Source organism: Mesoplodon mirus (genome assembly GCF_964341445.2).
Source record: "Mesoplodon mirus genome assembly, chromosome: 2".
NCBI lineage: Eukaryota > Metazoa > Chordata > Mammalia > Artiodactyla > Ziphiidae > Mesoplodon > Mesoplodon mirus.
Genome location: NC_138977.1, coordinates 20,815,750 through 20,832,955, shown reverse-complemented (window position 1 = coordinate 20,832,955; position 17,206 = coordinate 20,815,750). Strand labels below are relative to the sequence as shown.

General features: G+C 38.0%; 1 protein-coding gene across 5 annotated transcripts in view; it reads left to right on the top strand.

Moving 5' to 3' along the window:
• BMPR1B (bone morphogenetic protein receptor type 1B) overlaps positions 1–17,206 on the top strand; it is a gene marked incomplete at its 3' end in the record, with an annotated part of 431,795 nt that overhangs the window by 383,020 nt on the left and 31,569 nt on the right. For all 5 annotated transcript variants that reach the window (XM_082634087.1, XM_082634086.1, XM_082634090.1 and 2 more), the window contains 2 exons: positions 12,108–12,204; positions 13,257–13,395. In XM_082634087.1, coding sequence (XP_082490213.1) covers positions 12,108–12,204; positions 13,257–13,395 — 236 coding nt within the window. The remainder of the gene's footprint in view (positions 1–12,107; positions 12,205–13,256; positions 13,396–17,206) is intronic.

Sequence of the window (17,206 nt, the reverse complement as noted above, 5' to 3'; positions counted from 1 at the left end):
GGAGGATGTCAGAATAGCTTCATAGAAGTGATACCTGAGCAGACTTTAAGGCGGAACACAAGTTTGCCAAGTGGATAAGGCAGGAATAAAAAATTTAAAAATGAAAGTGGCTAACATAAGCCAAGAATTATGCTAATAACTGTTACATTAATTCACCCATTTGAGCCTCACAACAGTCCTGTGGGGTACTTAGGCTTATTATTCCCCACTTAAAGGTGAGGAAATTGCAGCACAGAGAGGTTCATTAACTTTCCCAAGGATGCACACAGCCTGTGAGTAGCCTGTGACTCTAAACAGAGGCAATCTAGTAAGTGCAGAGGTTTAGTTTGTAATATTTGAGAAAGATTTGCAAAATACAGGCATATGAAACAGCATGGCTTGTTGAAGAAAGTCCCCTAATTCAGTTGTCTGAAGCCTCACAGTTCAAAGTGGGCCTGTGGGTCAGCATCGCTTGGAGCTCATTAGAAATGCAGACTCTCAGGCCCCACCCCAGACTACTAAGCCTGCATTTTTATTTTTATTTTTATTTTTTTAGTTTAATTTTATTTTATTTTTTTGCTTTATAACAAATTTAATCAGTTATACATATACATATGTTTCCATATCCCCTCCCTTTTGCGTCTCCCTCCCACCCTCCCTATCCCACCCCTCCAGGCAGTCACAAAGTACCGAGCTGATCTCCCTGTGCTATGCGGCTGCTTCCCACTAGCTATCTACCTCACGTTTGGTAGTGTATATATGTCCATGCCGCTCTTTCACTTTGTCACAGCTTACCCTTCCCCCGCCCCATATCCTCAAGTCCATTCTCTAGTAGGTCTGTGTCTTTATTCCAGTCTTACCCCTATGTTCTTCATGACATTTTTTTTTTCTTAAATTCCATATATATGTGTTAGCATACAGTATTTGTCTTTCTCTTTCTGACTTACTTCACTCTGTATGACAGACTCTAGGTCTATCCACCTCATTACAAATAGCTCAATTTCATTTCTTTTTATGGCTGAGTAATATTCCATTGTATATATGTGCCACATCTTCTTTATCCATTCATCCGATGATGGACACTTAGGTTGTTTCCATCTCCGGGCTATTGTAAATAGGGCTGCTATGAACATTTTGGTACATGTCTCTTTTTGAATTATGGTTTTCTCAGGGTATATGCCCAGTAGTGGGATTGCTGGGTCATATGGTAGTTCTATTTGTAGTTTTTTAAGGAACCTCCATACCGTTCTCCATAGCGGCTGTACCAATTCACATTCCCACCAGCAGTGCAAGAGTGTTCCCTTTTTTCCACACCCTCTCCAGCATTTATTGTTTCTAGATTTTTTGATGATGGCCATTCTGACTGGTGTGAGATGATATCTCATTGTAGTTTTGATTTGCATTTCTCTAATGAGTAAAGATGTTGAGCATCCTTTCATGTGTTTGTTGGCAGTCTGTATATCTTCTGTGGAGAAATGTCTATTTAGGTCTTCTGCCCATTTTTGGATTGGGTTGTTTGTTTTTTTGTTATTGAGCTGCATGAGCTGCTTATAAATTTTGGAGATTAATCCTTTGTCAGTTGCTTCATTTGCAAATATTTTCTCCCATTCTGAGGGTTGTCTTTTGGTCTTGTTTATGGTTTCCTTTGCTGTGCAAAAGCTTTTAAGTTTCATTAGGTCCCATGTGTTTATTTTTGTCTTTATTTCCATTTCTCTAGGAGGTGGGTCAAAAAGGATCTTGCTGTGATTTATGTCATAGAGTGTTCTGCCTATGTTTTCCTCTAAGAGTTTGATAGTGTCTGGCCTTACATTTAGGTCTTTAATCCATTTTGAGCTTATTTTTGTGTATGGTGTTAGGGAGTGATCTAATCTCATACTTTTACATGTTCCTATCCAGTTTTCCCAGCACCACTTATTGAAGAGACTGTCCTTTCTCCACTGTACATTCCTGCCTCCTTTATCAAAGATAAGGTGACCATATGTCCGTGGGTTTAACTCTGGGCTTTCTATCCTGTTCCATTGATCTATCTTTCTGTTTTTGTGCCAGTACCATACTGTCTTGATTACTGTAGCTTTGTAGTATAGTCTGAAGTCAGGGAGCCTGATTCCTCCAGCTCCATTTTTCGTTCTCAAGATTGCTTTGGCTATTCGGGGTCTTTTGTGTTTCCATACAAATTGTGAAATTTTTTGTTCTAGTTCTGTGAAAAATGCCAGTGGTAGTTTGATAGGGATTGCATTGAACCTGTAGATTGCTTTGGGTAGTAGAGTCATTTTCACAATGTTGATTCTTCCAATCCAAGAACATGGTACATCTCTCCATCTATTTGTATCATCTTTAATTTCTTTCATCAGTGTCTTATAATTTTCTGCATACAGGTCTTTGGTCTCCTTAGGTAGGTTTATTCCTAGATATTTTATTCTTTTTGTTGCAATGGTAAATGGGAGTGTTTCCTTGATTTCACTTTCAGATTTTTCATCATCAGTATATAGGAATGCCAGAGATTTCTGTGCATTAATTTTGTATCCTGCAACTTTACCAAATTCATTGATTAGCTCTAGTAGTTTTCTGGTAGCATCTTTAGGATTCTCTATGTATAGTATCATGTCATCTGCAAACAGTGACAGCTTTACTTCTTCTTTTCCAATTTGGATTCCTTTTATTTCCTTTTCTTCTCTGATTGCTGTGGCTAAAACTTCCAAAACTAGGTTGAATAAGAGTGGTGAAAGTGGGCAACCTTGTCTAGTTCCTGATCTTAGTGGAAATGGTTTCAGTTTTTCACCATTGAGGACGATGCTGGCTGTGGGTTTGTCATATATGGCCTTTATTATGTTGAGGAAAGTTCCCTCTATGCCTACAAGCCTGCATTTTTAATGAGATTCCCCAAGTGATTTTCATGCACATTAAAGTTTGGGCAACACTTTTGGTAGAAAAAGACCTATACGTGGATATAGCTAGTGCCACCGTGTATCAGCACGTGAGTTTGACAACACCTTGTTCAAACACAATTCCACTGATGTCAGGTTGCTGTAAAATTCTAAATGCTTACTTTCAGTTTTTTGTAGTTATTGCCTTGTGAATCAGTTGCAAAAAGTAGGTGATCTGTAGACAACATTTTGAATAGCATCTGTAGACAACACTAATGTGTTGGGAGTGGGGCAGGAGGTGGGTGAGGAGTGCTGGAAATGAAGGTAGTTGTGCCAGAATCGCTTCGCTCAAGGAGGAAAAGGTTTTATTACCTGTAAGTGGAAGAGATGCGTCCTAGCAGTAGCAGTAGGGTTTAGGAAAACTGACTCAAATGCTGCAGTGCACATACTGTCCTGTAGATGGAGCCAGATTCTACTTAGGACCTGGCAGGCAAGGGAGCATTCTCTGAAGAGGTTGAGTGCTAGGGACTTTTAAAAGCAGAGTAAGTCTCTAGAGAACTCAGTGAAAAGGCTTTGAAAAGAAGGGTAGTAGTATTGGGAAGACAAGTCCTTGGTCAGGGCAGTCAGGGAAAGAGGATGTTACTGTGGCTGGTGGATTATGTTGAGGATTATACAAGGTGATGGACTTGGGGGGAGTTTAGTGGCTGTAGGGTTTACCATTTTGAACTCTGAGGATCCCAGGTAGTGCCTGGGTGAGGTCTCTGCAGATTCCACCTCACCATTTTGGGGTCCAGTAAAAGTCACTGCAGGCTGTGGTCTGGGAGCACTGGTCTTTCTTACACAAATATACCACAGAGCTGCTGCCTTTCTTGTTTTTGTCTCTACCATATACACATGGGCAGCAGTTTTTTTGGAAGTGGACTATACATGTTTACTGAATATCAGTAATGCATTGGTCAGAAACATTTGCGTTGCAGCCATATTGGATATATGTCTTTATATAGTCCTATTGGAGATAGGTATATTTATGTTTTGGTATAAAACCCAAAATAAAGAACAGGGATGTTAAAGAGACATGGAACCGTCTTATTTTGATATTTTTAACTTTAGCTGTTGTTTTTATACTTACGACCAACCCTAACTTTTGTGGAGCCGGGGCAATGGTATAAATGGAAGTCCACATACCATTTACCTAATTATTTAAAACTCATAAACCAATGTAGAAGACTGGTAAATAAACTACTTTCTATTAACCAGACTTAACAAGAATATTTTCATAGTGATGGGGAACACCCGCTTGGCATTCAGAATGCTTGAACTACTTAGACTTATTCATTCCAGTGTGGGAATGGGAGTGATGGGGAACCCCGTTCTTGGTTCTGTCTGGCCCTGGGAGAGGTCTCTCATGCATGCAGCTGGACACCTGTTTTGTGTCTGTCTCAGCCTGTTGGCAGTGATACTGTCGGCTAGGAAAGTCTGAATCACTTACCTGGGTCCATACCACTGTGGCAGCCCCCATAGACATTTCTCTGACTGGAGCTAATGTTGTGGCTAGACTTGACCCGTGTGGTTCTTATTATCTAAAATGCACCTCAGTGGCCACTGTCAGAGAAATCTGAAAGAAAAGGTGTATTATTTGCAAGAACCAGAGGGTACACAGCACACCTGAGGTCCACACAGCAAGGTCACGGGTATGGGGTAGGTGGGGACCTGGGGTTCTCCCTTTACTGGGGCCAAAGGTGGGGTGCCTAGGGTTTCACAGTTTCTCTCTTTATTGGCAAATTAATTAACTTTGAAAGTTGAGTTGTGACTGACATATAACATTATATTAGTTTCGGGTGTATAACGTAATGACTTGATATTTGTATATGTTGCAGAAATCATCACCACAGTAAGTCTAGCTAACATTTGTCACCATACATGGTTAAAAAATATTGGCAAGTTTAAAACATAAGAGTGGGAATTAGGGCACGGGAAGGGAAACACAGAATTATTCAAGCGGTCAGTTATCCAGGGAACTTCACGGACGGGGTGACCTGCTTTCTTATCTAGTTGTTTCACTAGTAGTTGTGTCCTACAGCTGGCAATGTGTTTATTCGAGACAGATGTCTTTGAAACAGATGCCTCAGTAATCAGAAGCTTAATGTCAGGCACCCACATTACAACACCCCAGCCCTCTGGTCTATGCTCTGCCCACATGTCTTGCCCCAGACACCCCTTGGCCACTGCTTGGTCACCCCTCAGGCCTTTGGGTAAGTCCACCAGCTCCTTGGTCCGCCCTCAGGGAGACAGGGGGCTTCATAGTTTCCAGGCACAGGCCTGGGGCCATTTAGGTAGAATTCCAGACTTTGGGGCAATGGCCAGTGTTTTTAAATGGAGAGCAGGGTGGGACACATTCTGGGTGGACACATGGCCTGTGTTCTGCAGACCCACTGCTCAGTGGGAAGGGGCCCAGTTAAAGGGAGCCAGAGCAGGACCCTCTAAAGCTCAGAGCCTAGGTAACTGTGATATTTGCCAATGTGAATGGAGTGCTTACTTACCGTGGCTCTTTCCTAAGTACTTTTACATATACTGACTCATTTAATCCTCACAACAGCTCAGTGGGGAAAGCACCATTAGCGTCAGCCCGATTTCTCAGACATGCAGCTGAGGTCAAGTACTGTGTGAAGGTTACACAGCTAAAGTGAGTACTGGAGATGGGAAGCCGGCCCATGACCTCATCTCCCCGAATCGTCTATAAAAAGCCTTAAATGACATTCTCCAAAAAAAGAAAAAAGCTTTTTTGTATCTAAGAGTTAGAAAACTCTAAGTAAGTAGTGGTTAGCCGTGTCACAAAATAATCAATAAACAAGATGATTACTTTGAAGCCTCCTGTATATTATGTTTGCTTTGCACAATTAGCATTTTCTCCATTCTTAGAATCTGCTGTTAGAGGGTTGTTCCCTCTCTCTCTTGCACACACACTCTCTCTCCGCTCCTCCTCTCTCGTCCTCTTCCTTCTAATTTATCATTTATTAAGGCCCACTTACGTATTAATACCAGGCTAGTGGTTTTCAAACTTAGGTGCATCAGAATCACCTGGGGAGCTTATTAAAACACGGATTCCTGGCCCCCACCTAGAGTTTCTGATTTAGTAGATCTGAGTGGACCCCAATAATTTGCCTTTCTAAGGAGTTTCCAGGTGATGCTGATGATGTTGGTGCAGAGACCACACTTTCAGACCCCTGGGCTAGGCGTTGCCTCATAGATTGTTACATATTATTATAGTAGACTTCCTACAAACCTATGTGTCAAACTAGTATAAAGCAGACACTGTATTATTAAAAGATGAGAGGGTTAAAAAATCCAGCTCACCATTTTTTTGTTGTTCTTCGTTTTTTCTTAATAATCGCTTTTCTAAAAAAGTTAAATGATTAACTTAATTAAAAGTTAAATGATTATCTCAAAACATCTGTATTACTAGGTGCTAAATAATAACGGGCTTAGGTGAGGTTCTGTTATTAGACATCAGAGAAGTACTAAGCGCAGGGGTAAATACCTACAAATAAATTGTCTTATTAAAAAATAAACAAGAAAACCTTTCCTACCGATCCAGAGTTTTTTCACTTTTTTTTTTCCAACTTAGATGCATTTAGCAGGAAATTAGAGATACAAAATCACATCCAACAAATATTTATCAATGTATATTTAGGTCCTTGAAATTTTATTTGTCATCTTCTGTTTCAAAAAAGATGATGAAAGGTGACCAGAAAGCAGTGGAAATTCTTTGATGAATATTAGTTTTCCTTTTGCTTTGCTTATTCCATTTCAGCACCAGCAAAGCGGAATACCCTGGGACAATATTCTTTCTCCTGAAGGAAGAAATACGAAAAGTAATTAGATCAAATGCAGCACCTTCATTATAAACAATAAAATATGATTCGGGAAGCCCAGTCACACTGCAGCTGGTGCAAAGAGGAGGGAGACATGTCTGTTTTGATGGAGAGGCTTGTAGGGAGAAGTCGTGGTGCCCTGGTGTCTGGCTTCCTGCCTGCAGAATTAGTGACGAAGGGGCACTGAGATGCTGGAAGGGATGATGTATGGTTCCAGCGTCACATGGTTTGACCAAGACATTGTGAGTTAAACGTTCTCTTGAAATGGTGTGTAGGCAAGAGAATTTGATGAGGTTTTTTTCCTCCTCCCAAATTACTTATTATCACTTATTTTTGTTTAATTTTTTTTTTCAAATGAGCACTTAAAGAAGTGAAAGAATGGTGTTGAAATGAACAGAAGCCCTTGCTTTATTAAATGGGATCCTTAAATTTGGCTTTTACAAGAGCAAATAAAGTTCATATAATTTTTTGGAATAGGTGTAGTTTGTGTGTTTAAATATGGGAATTACTAATATACGCTACATGTATACTTCATGGAAAATGTATCAGAAACAACTGTTTCTGTTTTGAAATAGGGTAATTTCAATGTAGTTTAAGTAAAATTATAATACAGGATTTCCAAAGCTAAACTTTACCTTATTATTTCTTTTCTTACTCAACTAAAAAATATATTCTGAGCAGTTTACAGATTTGTTTAAAAATGCCATTGCTTAGCTTCGGGTAATGCCAATTACAAATTAAACTCAATAGGTAACAGGTATTTAATCAGTGAAACCGTCTCCCTTATTCTCTATAACACAGATAGGTTGAATATATGATAGCATCTAGAATGCAAAGGTCAGTTGCAGAATTTTCCTTCTGACACATATATTATGCTTGTGGCAGTATAAACCGGTACTTGAGTCTGAGCTGAATTCTTTGCCAGGGAATAGCTCTTAACATTTCTGGAAATGTGCAGCTTCGGTTAACTTTGTATTTGGGATCGGTGAAAGAAATTTATAAATAATTACACTTTTTCTTTCTCACTGAACACAGTAATCTGGATATAACAATTCTGTCTTAACTTCCTTTGTTACCAGAATATATAATGCTAAATCTTTTTTTCTGCAGGAAAATAAGTAGAATATTATGTCTTTGTTCTTATAGTGAATTTATTTCTAGATGTTACTGTAAGATGACATCCCAGTATATGATGAAGGTAAATTACTTTACAGTATTGTTTGTTGACTAAAATCCTCTGACAAGAATATGCTTTTCAGGCACTTTGTGCTCTATTAATAGAAAGATGTCTCCAATTTATCTGTGGTTATAACATTGAGAGCACATATAAAGATGTCTTTGGGCCATCATATTTCCAAGATTCTTTCTAGCGATATGGTTTTTTATTTCTTATTGCAATTATGAGCTATCTTCTAGCGTTATAGAAACAGTCCTGGCATTTTAAGCAGTTGCAGACCAGTTAATTATCAGAGAGGAGACAAGTAATGACAGAATGCTGTTTTGTTAGGAAACCATTGGTGATTCTTACTTGCCTCAGAGTGAACCAGGCTTCCCTAGAGAGTTCTCCATTCTACTCCCCTGAGCAGTTGGAGTGACAGCCAGGTAGAAATCTGCTGGCCTAGAGAGAACTGTGGGCTCTGTTCTTTTCCTGATATGTATCTGGACGTGTTCGCTTTCCAAGACTCTGGCAGTGACTTGAATGTTTACATTGTTAATGCTCTGAGCACAGGTAATGGCAGATTAAAACATGACAGGCACGACCGAAAGAAACAAAAGGCATATTGATAAGGCTCACTATTTATGACAAAAGACAAGGAGGCAGTAGGGGATAGGTTGATTGGAGCAAAGAAAAGGAAAGTGGGAAGGTAATGCTAGCCTTTCAAAAAAGTGCTTGATGGTAAGGAAACAATCCCTTAGATTCTTTCTGGTCTCATTGCTCTCAGAAATCAGAAATCTAATATGATGAGTAATAAATACACTGTTCTTACGGTTCAGAGTGTTCTTCATTTACATGGAAAAGTGAAAGGCGATGAGGCTGATAGTTTTTAGTAAAATTATATCACTTGAACGAAAAAGTATTCTGTATTTGTATACTGAAAATATGTTGTGCATATGTAGTTAGTTACTCTAGTTTTGATAGAGTATCCAGCGTTCTCTCTGATTTTCTGCAAAATCAGGCTTTTTTGCTTTTGTTGTCCTTAAAATTGGAAATAGATTTTAAGCTGTTTGCAGCGACATTATGTGCACCATGGTATTTGTATACATGCATGTGTACAAATGTTGCTAATTGCTCTCTCACTGGCGGAGGTATTGTGCTCATTTAGGGTTATTGTTGACTTTGCCTATAACCCAGAGGAGCGGGCGAGGTATGGAGGGGAATTTTACTAAGAAAATTCATTGTGTAAAATCTTAGCCCACGTAATTTTAAGAGCTTACAAATTACTTTCAAGATTTCCTAAGCAACGCTTTTTGGACAACGCATGTGGTGATTATATATGATTCCTGTTGTTGTTAAAGGCTGAATGGCTCTTCGAATGTGTAGATCATGGTCCTGAACTCTTTCTCTGCTCAACTGGCAGTGTTTCTGAATTTAATATAAAACTGCTTTTTAGAAAATGGTCTCTCATTTAGTCTTTTCAGATGCAGACAGACTACTTCCATTAATATTTTACAAGTAGTGTAGATCATAAATAGTTATTAAACATATGTTTTAGACTGATGAGTAAAGCATAACATTAACCATCATAAGATTTGGATGAGAAATTAGTATAAAAATCTGTGGATTTTAGTTTATAATAGATAATCCAAACTTTCTCTGATATATTTCACAGTAAGATTTATTTTCATTTCGTATGTTCGTGTTACTTTCCTGATTTTGGTAATTGCATTACCATTTGGTAAGACAATGTCCTTGTTCTTAGGAAGTTCACTCTGAAGTGTTTATGGGTGGAGACATTATGTCTGTAACTTCATATGATCCACAGAGTATACATACATATAAATAAATAAATATGAATACAAACATGTACATATACGTATCTTTATATAGAGAGAGGGAGATAGGCACACACATACATACTGAGAGAGCAAGAGAATTATAAAGTAAATATGGTAAAATTTTTAAAATGAAAACTCTCTAAAGGACATATTGGAGTCCTTTATCCTTACAGGTTTTCTATAAGACTGAGATTATTTTGGAATAATTAAGACATATGTTCACATTGATGGTAAAAAAGAAACTTGTAATCTATTTTAAAGGGTACTTTGACAACATGTATGAAAAACCTTAAAATATATATCCTTCAAACTAATAATTCTTCTTCAAATCTAGATTAAGAAAATAATCACTGACATGTGCAATGATGTATGTGTAAGAATGTTCATCACAGAATTTTATGTATCACAGCAAAGATGTATTGTAGCAAAATCTTTGCAATCTCCTAAATATACATCATCAGAAGACTGACTTTCTAATTAGGATGTGTCTGTATATGTACTGTGTAATCGTTGAAACTCATTTTGCAGAAAAATTTTTATTGTTTTGGAAAATATTTACAATATTATAAATGAAAACAATCTAGTTACAAGGCAATTCTAATGATTTTTTCCCAAATTTTTTATTTGTCGTGAAATATACATAACATAAAGTTTACCATCTTAATCACTTTCAAGTGTACAGTTCAGTGATATTAAATATATTTATAATGTTATACAGCCATAACCACCATCCATCTCTATAGTTCTGTTAATCTTGTAGAACTGAAACTCTTAGCCATTAAATATTAACTTCCCCCATCTCTCCTCCCCCCAACCCCTGGCAACTACCATTCTTCTTTTTGTCTTTATCATTTTGACTTCTCTAAGTATCTCATATAAGTGGAGTGTTTGTCTTTTTGTGACTGCCTTATTTCACTTAGCACAATGTCCTTAAGGTTCATTCATGTTGTAATATATGTCAGAATCTCTTTCCTTTTAAGGCTAAACCATGTCTTATGTATATACCACATTTTGCTTATCCATTCATATGTCAGTGGACACTTGGGTTTATTCCATGTTTTAGCTGTTGTGAATAATACAGCTATGGGCATGTGTGTATATAATGCCTTTTTGTGAACTATTTTGTTCATGAACTTTTTTTGTTCATTGAAATGGTACTGGAAAGGCATACACTAAAAAGTTAGCAGTAACTTTTGTAAATAGTGAGGTGGTGGCAATTTTATTTATTTTATTTTAGTTAGTTGGTGCTTTTCAGTTTTTCTTCAGGGAACATATAATACTTTTGAATGAAAAAAAGAAATTTACATTTAGTGGGGTAAGGTCCCCAGCCAAAATGTTTAGGTAGCCGTACCATTAGAAGTATACAGCACAGTTGGAAAACATCTTGTTTGTAGGTAACCAAAATCATAAATTACAATACCTTTTAAAATTAAATAGCAGTAATTACTCTCCAAAGGATGTATGGTGCCCTTAATAAGAACGGTGCTAGTTCTATTACTAGGTAAGTGCACCAGCTTTTCAGTCAGTTTCCTCAAAATACGTTCCAGAGACTACCTGCATATAAATCACCTGGGATGGTTGTAAAAAAGAAAATATATACTTTGAATAAAAATCTCTGGGGTTGAAGTCAGTAAATATGCATCTGTATAAAGCTCTCCAGGTTATTCTTACTTTTACAGCGTTTGAAAAATCATGCCGTAGTATTATAAATCTTATTTGTCAGGAACTGGAGTTAAAACAGCGTGAATACTGTTTAATAATTTGTTCTTTAAAAGAATCACACAGTAATTCTTTGAGTGGAACATACCTATTCTTTTAAAATAGGATGCCATTTATGAAAAATTAAGCTATGTATTTTTGAAGGGCATCTTTGCTTAAAGTAACGCAAATCACGTATTCTATTTATTTGACAATATTTGAGGAATTCTGATCCTTTGTATCCATCATAGGATTACTTTGGTTTTTATGTACAATGAATATAGATTTGTTTTTTTATCCAAACTCATGATATAGAGTGCTCCAGAAACCACATGAGAAAAATCTGTAAACACATCAGCTGGATCTGAAATAAAGATGAACAACCTGCTTATATTTTAGGGGTATTGATCCATTTACATTTATTTATATCCTGTGCTTTTATCCTATGTCAAACCTATTCCTTCCAGAGAAGAAGAAATGCATGCTCTTGAAGTGAGTGGCTAGATGAATTCATGTTACTCAGACTTATTTAATTTAGAGAGTATATATATATTTCTTATCAATTAGCAGATTAAAAGAACCTCTCAAATCTTGCACATGGAGCTTAGCAAGCACTTTTAGGAAAGAGTTGCTTCCTAAATTTTAAATGAAAATAATCTCTGTATCATGGCTCTTTTTACTTTCTTTTTAATTTCAGATTTTGTTGATGGACCTGTACACCACAAGGCCTTACTTATATCTGTGACTGTCTGTAGTTTGCTCTTGGTCCTTATCATTTTATTCTGTTACTTCAGGTAAGTTTCTAACATGTAGATATAGAATTTTGAGTTTATAATATCATTCTCATACTCTTCTACCTGTTGACATTTTTTACCACAGCTTTCCTTGACCTAATTAGATCTTAGATTTCACTGATAATATGAGTTACTATTGATAAATATTTGTCCTAATGAAGCTATTAATAGATACCTATCTCATTTCTGCTTCAGATATCAAAACCACCCAGAAAAAATTTCATCCCTAGGAAATTTATGGTAGCTAGGAAATTCAGCAACTAGTTGCTACTGAGGTTTGATTCAAAGCAGAGAAATGACCATGGGGAACTTAGAATTGCTTTAGTAATTCCTTATTTTGTGAGCTAACAATATCCCCTTAGCACTGAAAGATTTTAAAGATAATTTATAGATCAATTATTAAAATAAAATATGTTCAGTTATTAAATTACAGTATGGTCATTACAAATTATTTTCAGTCACCTAAGAACTCATTTTCTAGTTTGTGAAATATCAAGGACCTTTAAATTCTTATCATTGGCTTTTTGTAATAGTAATTTAGGTTACTTTTCTATAAGTAGGAGTTAATTCAAATAACATCATTTCTAATTGAAGACATAATTATTGACAAAAGCTTTTAAACTTTCAGTTTATCTCATTTATCTATACATTGCCTTGGATGAGAAAATTGTAATGTCTTTTGTAAACCAAAAATTTGCGTCTGTAGTTGATCAGAGACCTTATAAGAAAAGATTTTAGGGAATGAATATTGGAACTGTATAGAAACATTAATGGAATGTAACCTGCTTGGATATGTGCATTTGATAGGAATAGAGAAGAAAAATCATATGTGGTTGTGAGTGAGTAAAAACATGTAGTTTACTCTAAAAAATAGGTTAGAAGAATAATTATGATTTTGTTCTGGAAATCATAACTAAGGGTAATAAATAGTGAGCATCTAATCTTGTATTATGTGCAAAGATAAAACCTGCTGTGGTTACTGTTTTATCTGCATGTTTGCCCCTATCATTGCAATCCAGTGTCTAACATTATCTTTCTCTGTGCATCTTCAGGTATAAAAGACAAGAAACCAGACCTCGGTACAGCATTGGATTAGAACAGGATGAAACTTACATTCCTCCTGGAGAATCCCTGAGAGACTTAATTGAGCAGTCTCAGAGCTCAGGAAGCGGATCAGGCCTCCCTCTGCTGGTATGAGAAGAACATACCTTGAATTTAAAGGAAATGTATTCTGAGAGGAAATGTCAATAACTGCTGGGTTTCATTTTACTGAAACAGATAGGGCAGTGGACAAAGAGAAAGCACTCCGCAGTCAGTCAGACATCAGATCTCAGATACAGGGTTTCCTGATAACATTTTGACATATTGGGGGTGAGGTCATTGTTCTTTAATGTAAGTGTATGGTTGCAATCCAGACCCTCAGATGTTCTGATAAAGAGCAGATTAGAAAACATTCAGCATGGGACCATCTTCCCTCTGTTTTCAGTAAGGATAACATTACTGCACTTTGGCCTGGCTTTTGAAGGCAAAAGTATTACAACCAAATGGGATCTGAGTACTTCTACAAGAGAAGAAGGCTGCATCTCAGCTGGAGGGTTTATGTTTCAGGGTGAAGCTCTGGCTTTTCCATTCAGGAGAGTTTTAATTTTCTGATGGTCAACACTGCCAACTTGGAAGAAAATATATACTGAACCCAAGGCACTTGCTTTAATGAGAAAAGCATTTGGTTACTTTATGGACCACGCAAAAAGATTGTTGGGACTTGGAATGGAAATAACAATTTTAATGAGAAATATTTTCCTTTATAAACTCTTAAGACTGATTTTCCTAATCTTTATTGTCTGGTTCTGACTTTGGATATCTTGTTTACTTGATTCTTTTGGTGACCTTTTATTTAGTACTAAAAGTAACTGAAAAAAAAATCTCAAACCAAGAATTTATTTTATAACTCTTTCTATTTTTAACATCCAAAAGGCTGTATACATTTATAACTTGAAGAGTTTGGAGGTGAGTACACATCTGTGAAGCCATCACCACAATCTAGGCCATGAACATATCCATCACCTCCAAAAGTTTCCTCCTGCCCATTCATTCATTTATTATTATTATTATTATTATTATTTTATGATAAGAACACAACATAAGGGACTTCCCTGGTGGCGCAGTGGTTAAGAATCCACCTGCCAATGCAGGGGACATGGGTTTGAGCCCTGGTCCGGGAAGATCCCACATGCTGCGGAGCAACTAAGCCCATGCGTCACAACTACTGAGCCTGCGCTCTAGAGCCCATGCACCACAACTACTGAAGCCCGTGTGCCTAGAGCCCGTGCTCTGCAACAAGAGAAGCCACCGCAATGAGAAGCCCACACACCACAACGAAGAGTAGCCCCCGCTCACCGCAGCTAGAGAAAGCCCACTCAGCAACGAAGAACCAACGCGGCCAAAAAATAAATAAATAAATTTATTTAAAAAAACCCTCACACAACATAAGATCTAGTCTCTTAGCTCTTAGCAAAATTTAAAAAATACATTACACCCATAATAGAGGTGTTAGCTAACACTACTGTGATAATCATATCACAATATATAAATATATCAAATCAACACATTGTATACCTTAAACTTACAGAATGTTATATGTCAATTGTATCTAACTAAAAATAAAGTTAGTGTCAGCTTTTAGCTCTGAACTAGGAAGAAGAGTATACAATACAGTATTGTTAACTGTAGATACTGTGCTGTACAGTAGATCTCTAGGACTTATTCATCTTGCATAACTGAAACTCTGTACTCTTCGACTAATACCTCCCCTGGAGGTAATAAACCAGACAGAAAACCACTTGTGAAGTAGTCACTATGACCAAACCGATGCTACTTAGGATGTAAGTTTTTTTTTTTAAAACTTACATGTAAAAGTTCTTATCAAATAGCTTGCCTTTTCATTCTTAGAATTTAACTCATATATAGCAAATACCATTCTTATATTTAAAAATGTTTTATTACACTTCTTTTTCAAGTACAGATATTAAAATCCCTTTTGATATTAATCAGTCAGATACGCTGTTAGAGTTGAAGACTACCTGTTTTCCTCCTTCTAGCCCATCTTTCTCATTCCTGTGGAGTTCTTTCTCAAATCTTTGACCTTATTAACTCTTTTTTTTTTGCGGTACGCGGGCCTCTCACTGTTGTGGCCTCTCCCGTTGCAGAGCACAGGCTCCGGACACGCAGGCTCAGCGGCCATGGCTCACGGGCCCAGCCGCTCCACGGCACGTGGGATCTTCCCGGACCCGGGCACGAACCCGTGTCCCCTGCATCGGCAGGCAGACTCTCAACCACTGCGCCACCAGGGAAGCCCCCTGTTAACTCTTTTACTTCCCTGGATAACACATTCTAATATCTAGTAGTGGTTATGGGTCTTCTTTCTTAGCTTGGTGAGCAGGGCATCCCTCTCCTCCCACCTCTTCCCCACCTGCTTCTTGAGCTCTAGCATCAGCCTTGAGTAATTGTTTCGAAAATACAGCGTGTTTTTAAAATCCATGTCTTTGCAAATGCAATGTCTTTCTGGAGACTTTCCTCAGACTGTGGCTCAAGGCCTACCCCATGTTTTATCTCTGTGACAGATTAGCCCAGACTGAGCCAGTCTATTTTTTTTTCTTTAAAGAAGATGTTGGGGGTAGGAGTTTATTAATTAATTTATTTATTTTTGCTGTGTTGGGTCTTCGTTTCTGTGCGAGGGCTTCCCCTAGTTGTGGCAAGCGGGGACCACTCTTCATCGCGGCCTCTCTTGTTGCGGAGCACAAGCTCCAGATGCGCAGGCTCAGTAGTTGTGGCTCACGGGCCTAGTTGCTCCGCGGCATGTGGGATCTTCCCAGACCAGGGCTCGAACCCATGTCCCCTGCATTGGCAGACAGATTCTCAACCACTGCGCCACCAGGGAAGCCCCTGAGCCAGTCTACTTAACTTCTGTCCTAACAGTTTGCCTGTTGTACCAGTATAGCAGTTTAAAATAACATTGTAATTGGTGTTAGTGTACCCGTGTCTTTAGGTAGACTCTCATCTCTTTGGGGTGGAGATGACATTGTTTCACTTTGTATCCTTAGTAGCATACCTGAGTGATTAAAGAGGCTGCTCAATAATTTGTTTTTTCCACTCCAACTTTTAATATCTGTGAAAATACTATAATATCTTACTTCTATAATCTAGACACCAAAAAACCCCAGCATTTGACTATTAACTGGTCCAGTCCTGGCCAGACTCTCATCTAACCCTCATAGCAGCTGTGAGGTAGTACTAGAAATGTATCCCTGTGTCACACAGCAGAGCCATAGGCCCCTGACTTGGGCCAACTGGTTAATATGTGGAGAAGCCAGGATTCAGACCCAGATGATCTGCCTCTAGAATCTGTGCTTTTCACGTTTGTGAACCAAATATTAAATAAAACAAAGAATTGTATTTGATAGCAACAGGATGGGAAGAAGGATCCTGTCAAACTCAGTTTAGTGAGGGAAAATTCTCAGTATTACAGATTTAAGATCCTGTTTTAAGATTTGGTTTTTAAGATAAACAATGCAGGGCTTCCCTGGTGGCACAGTGGTTGAGAGTCCGTCTGCCGATGCAGGGGACATGGGTTCGCGCCCCGGTCCGGGAGGATCCCACGTGCCGCGGAGCGGCTGGGCCCGTGAGCCATGGCCGCTGAGCCGGCGCGTCCGGAGCCTGTGCTCCGCAACGGGAGAGGCCACAACAGTGAGAGGCCCGCGTACTGCAAAAAAAAAAAAAAAAGATAAACAATGCAGAAATGCACAATAGTCTCTCTGCATATTCCGATTTGTGGTTTATTTCATTAACGTAAAGGGAAAGTTCATGCCATGTGTATAAACACATACTTGGACCTAATACTTGCCAAGTGACTTTGTATGTAAATCCTTTAAGGGAGGAATATCATAGGGTGGTTGTAAGAATTAAGATAGTTTGCCTGCCATATATATATATATATATATATAAA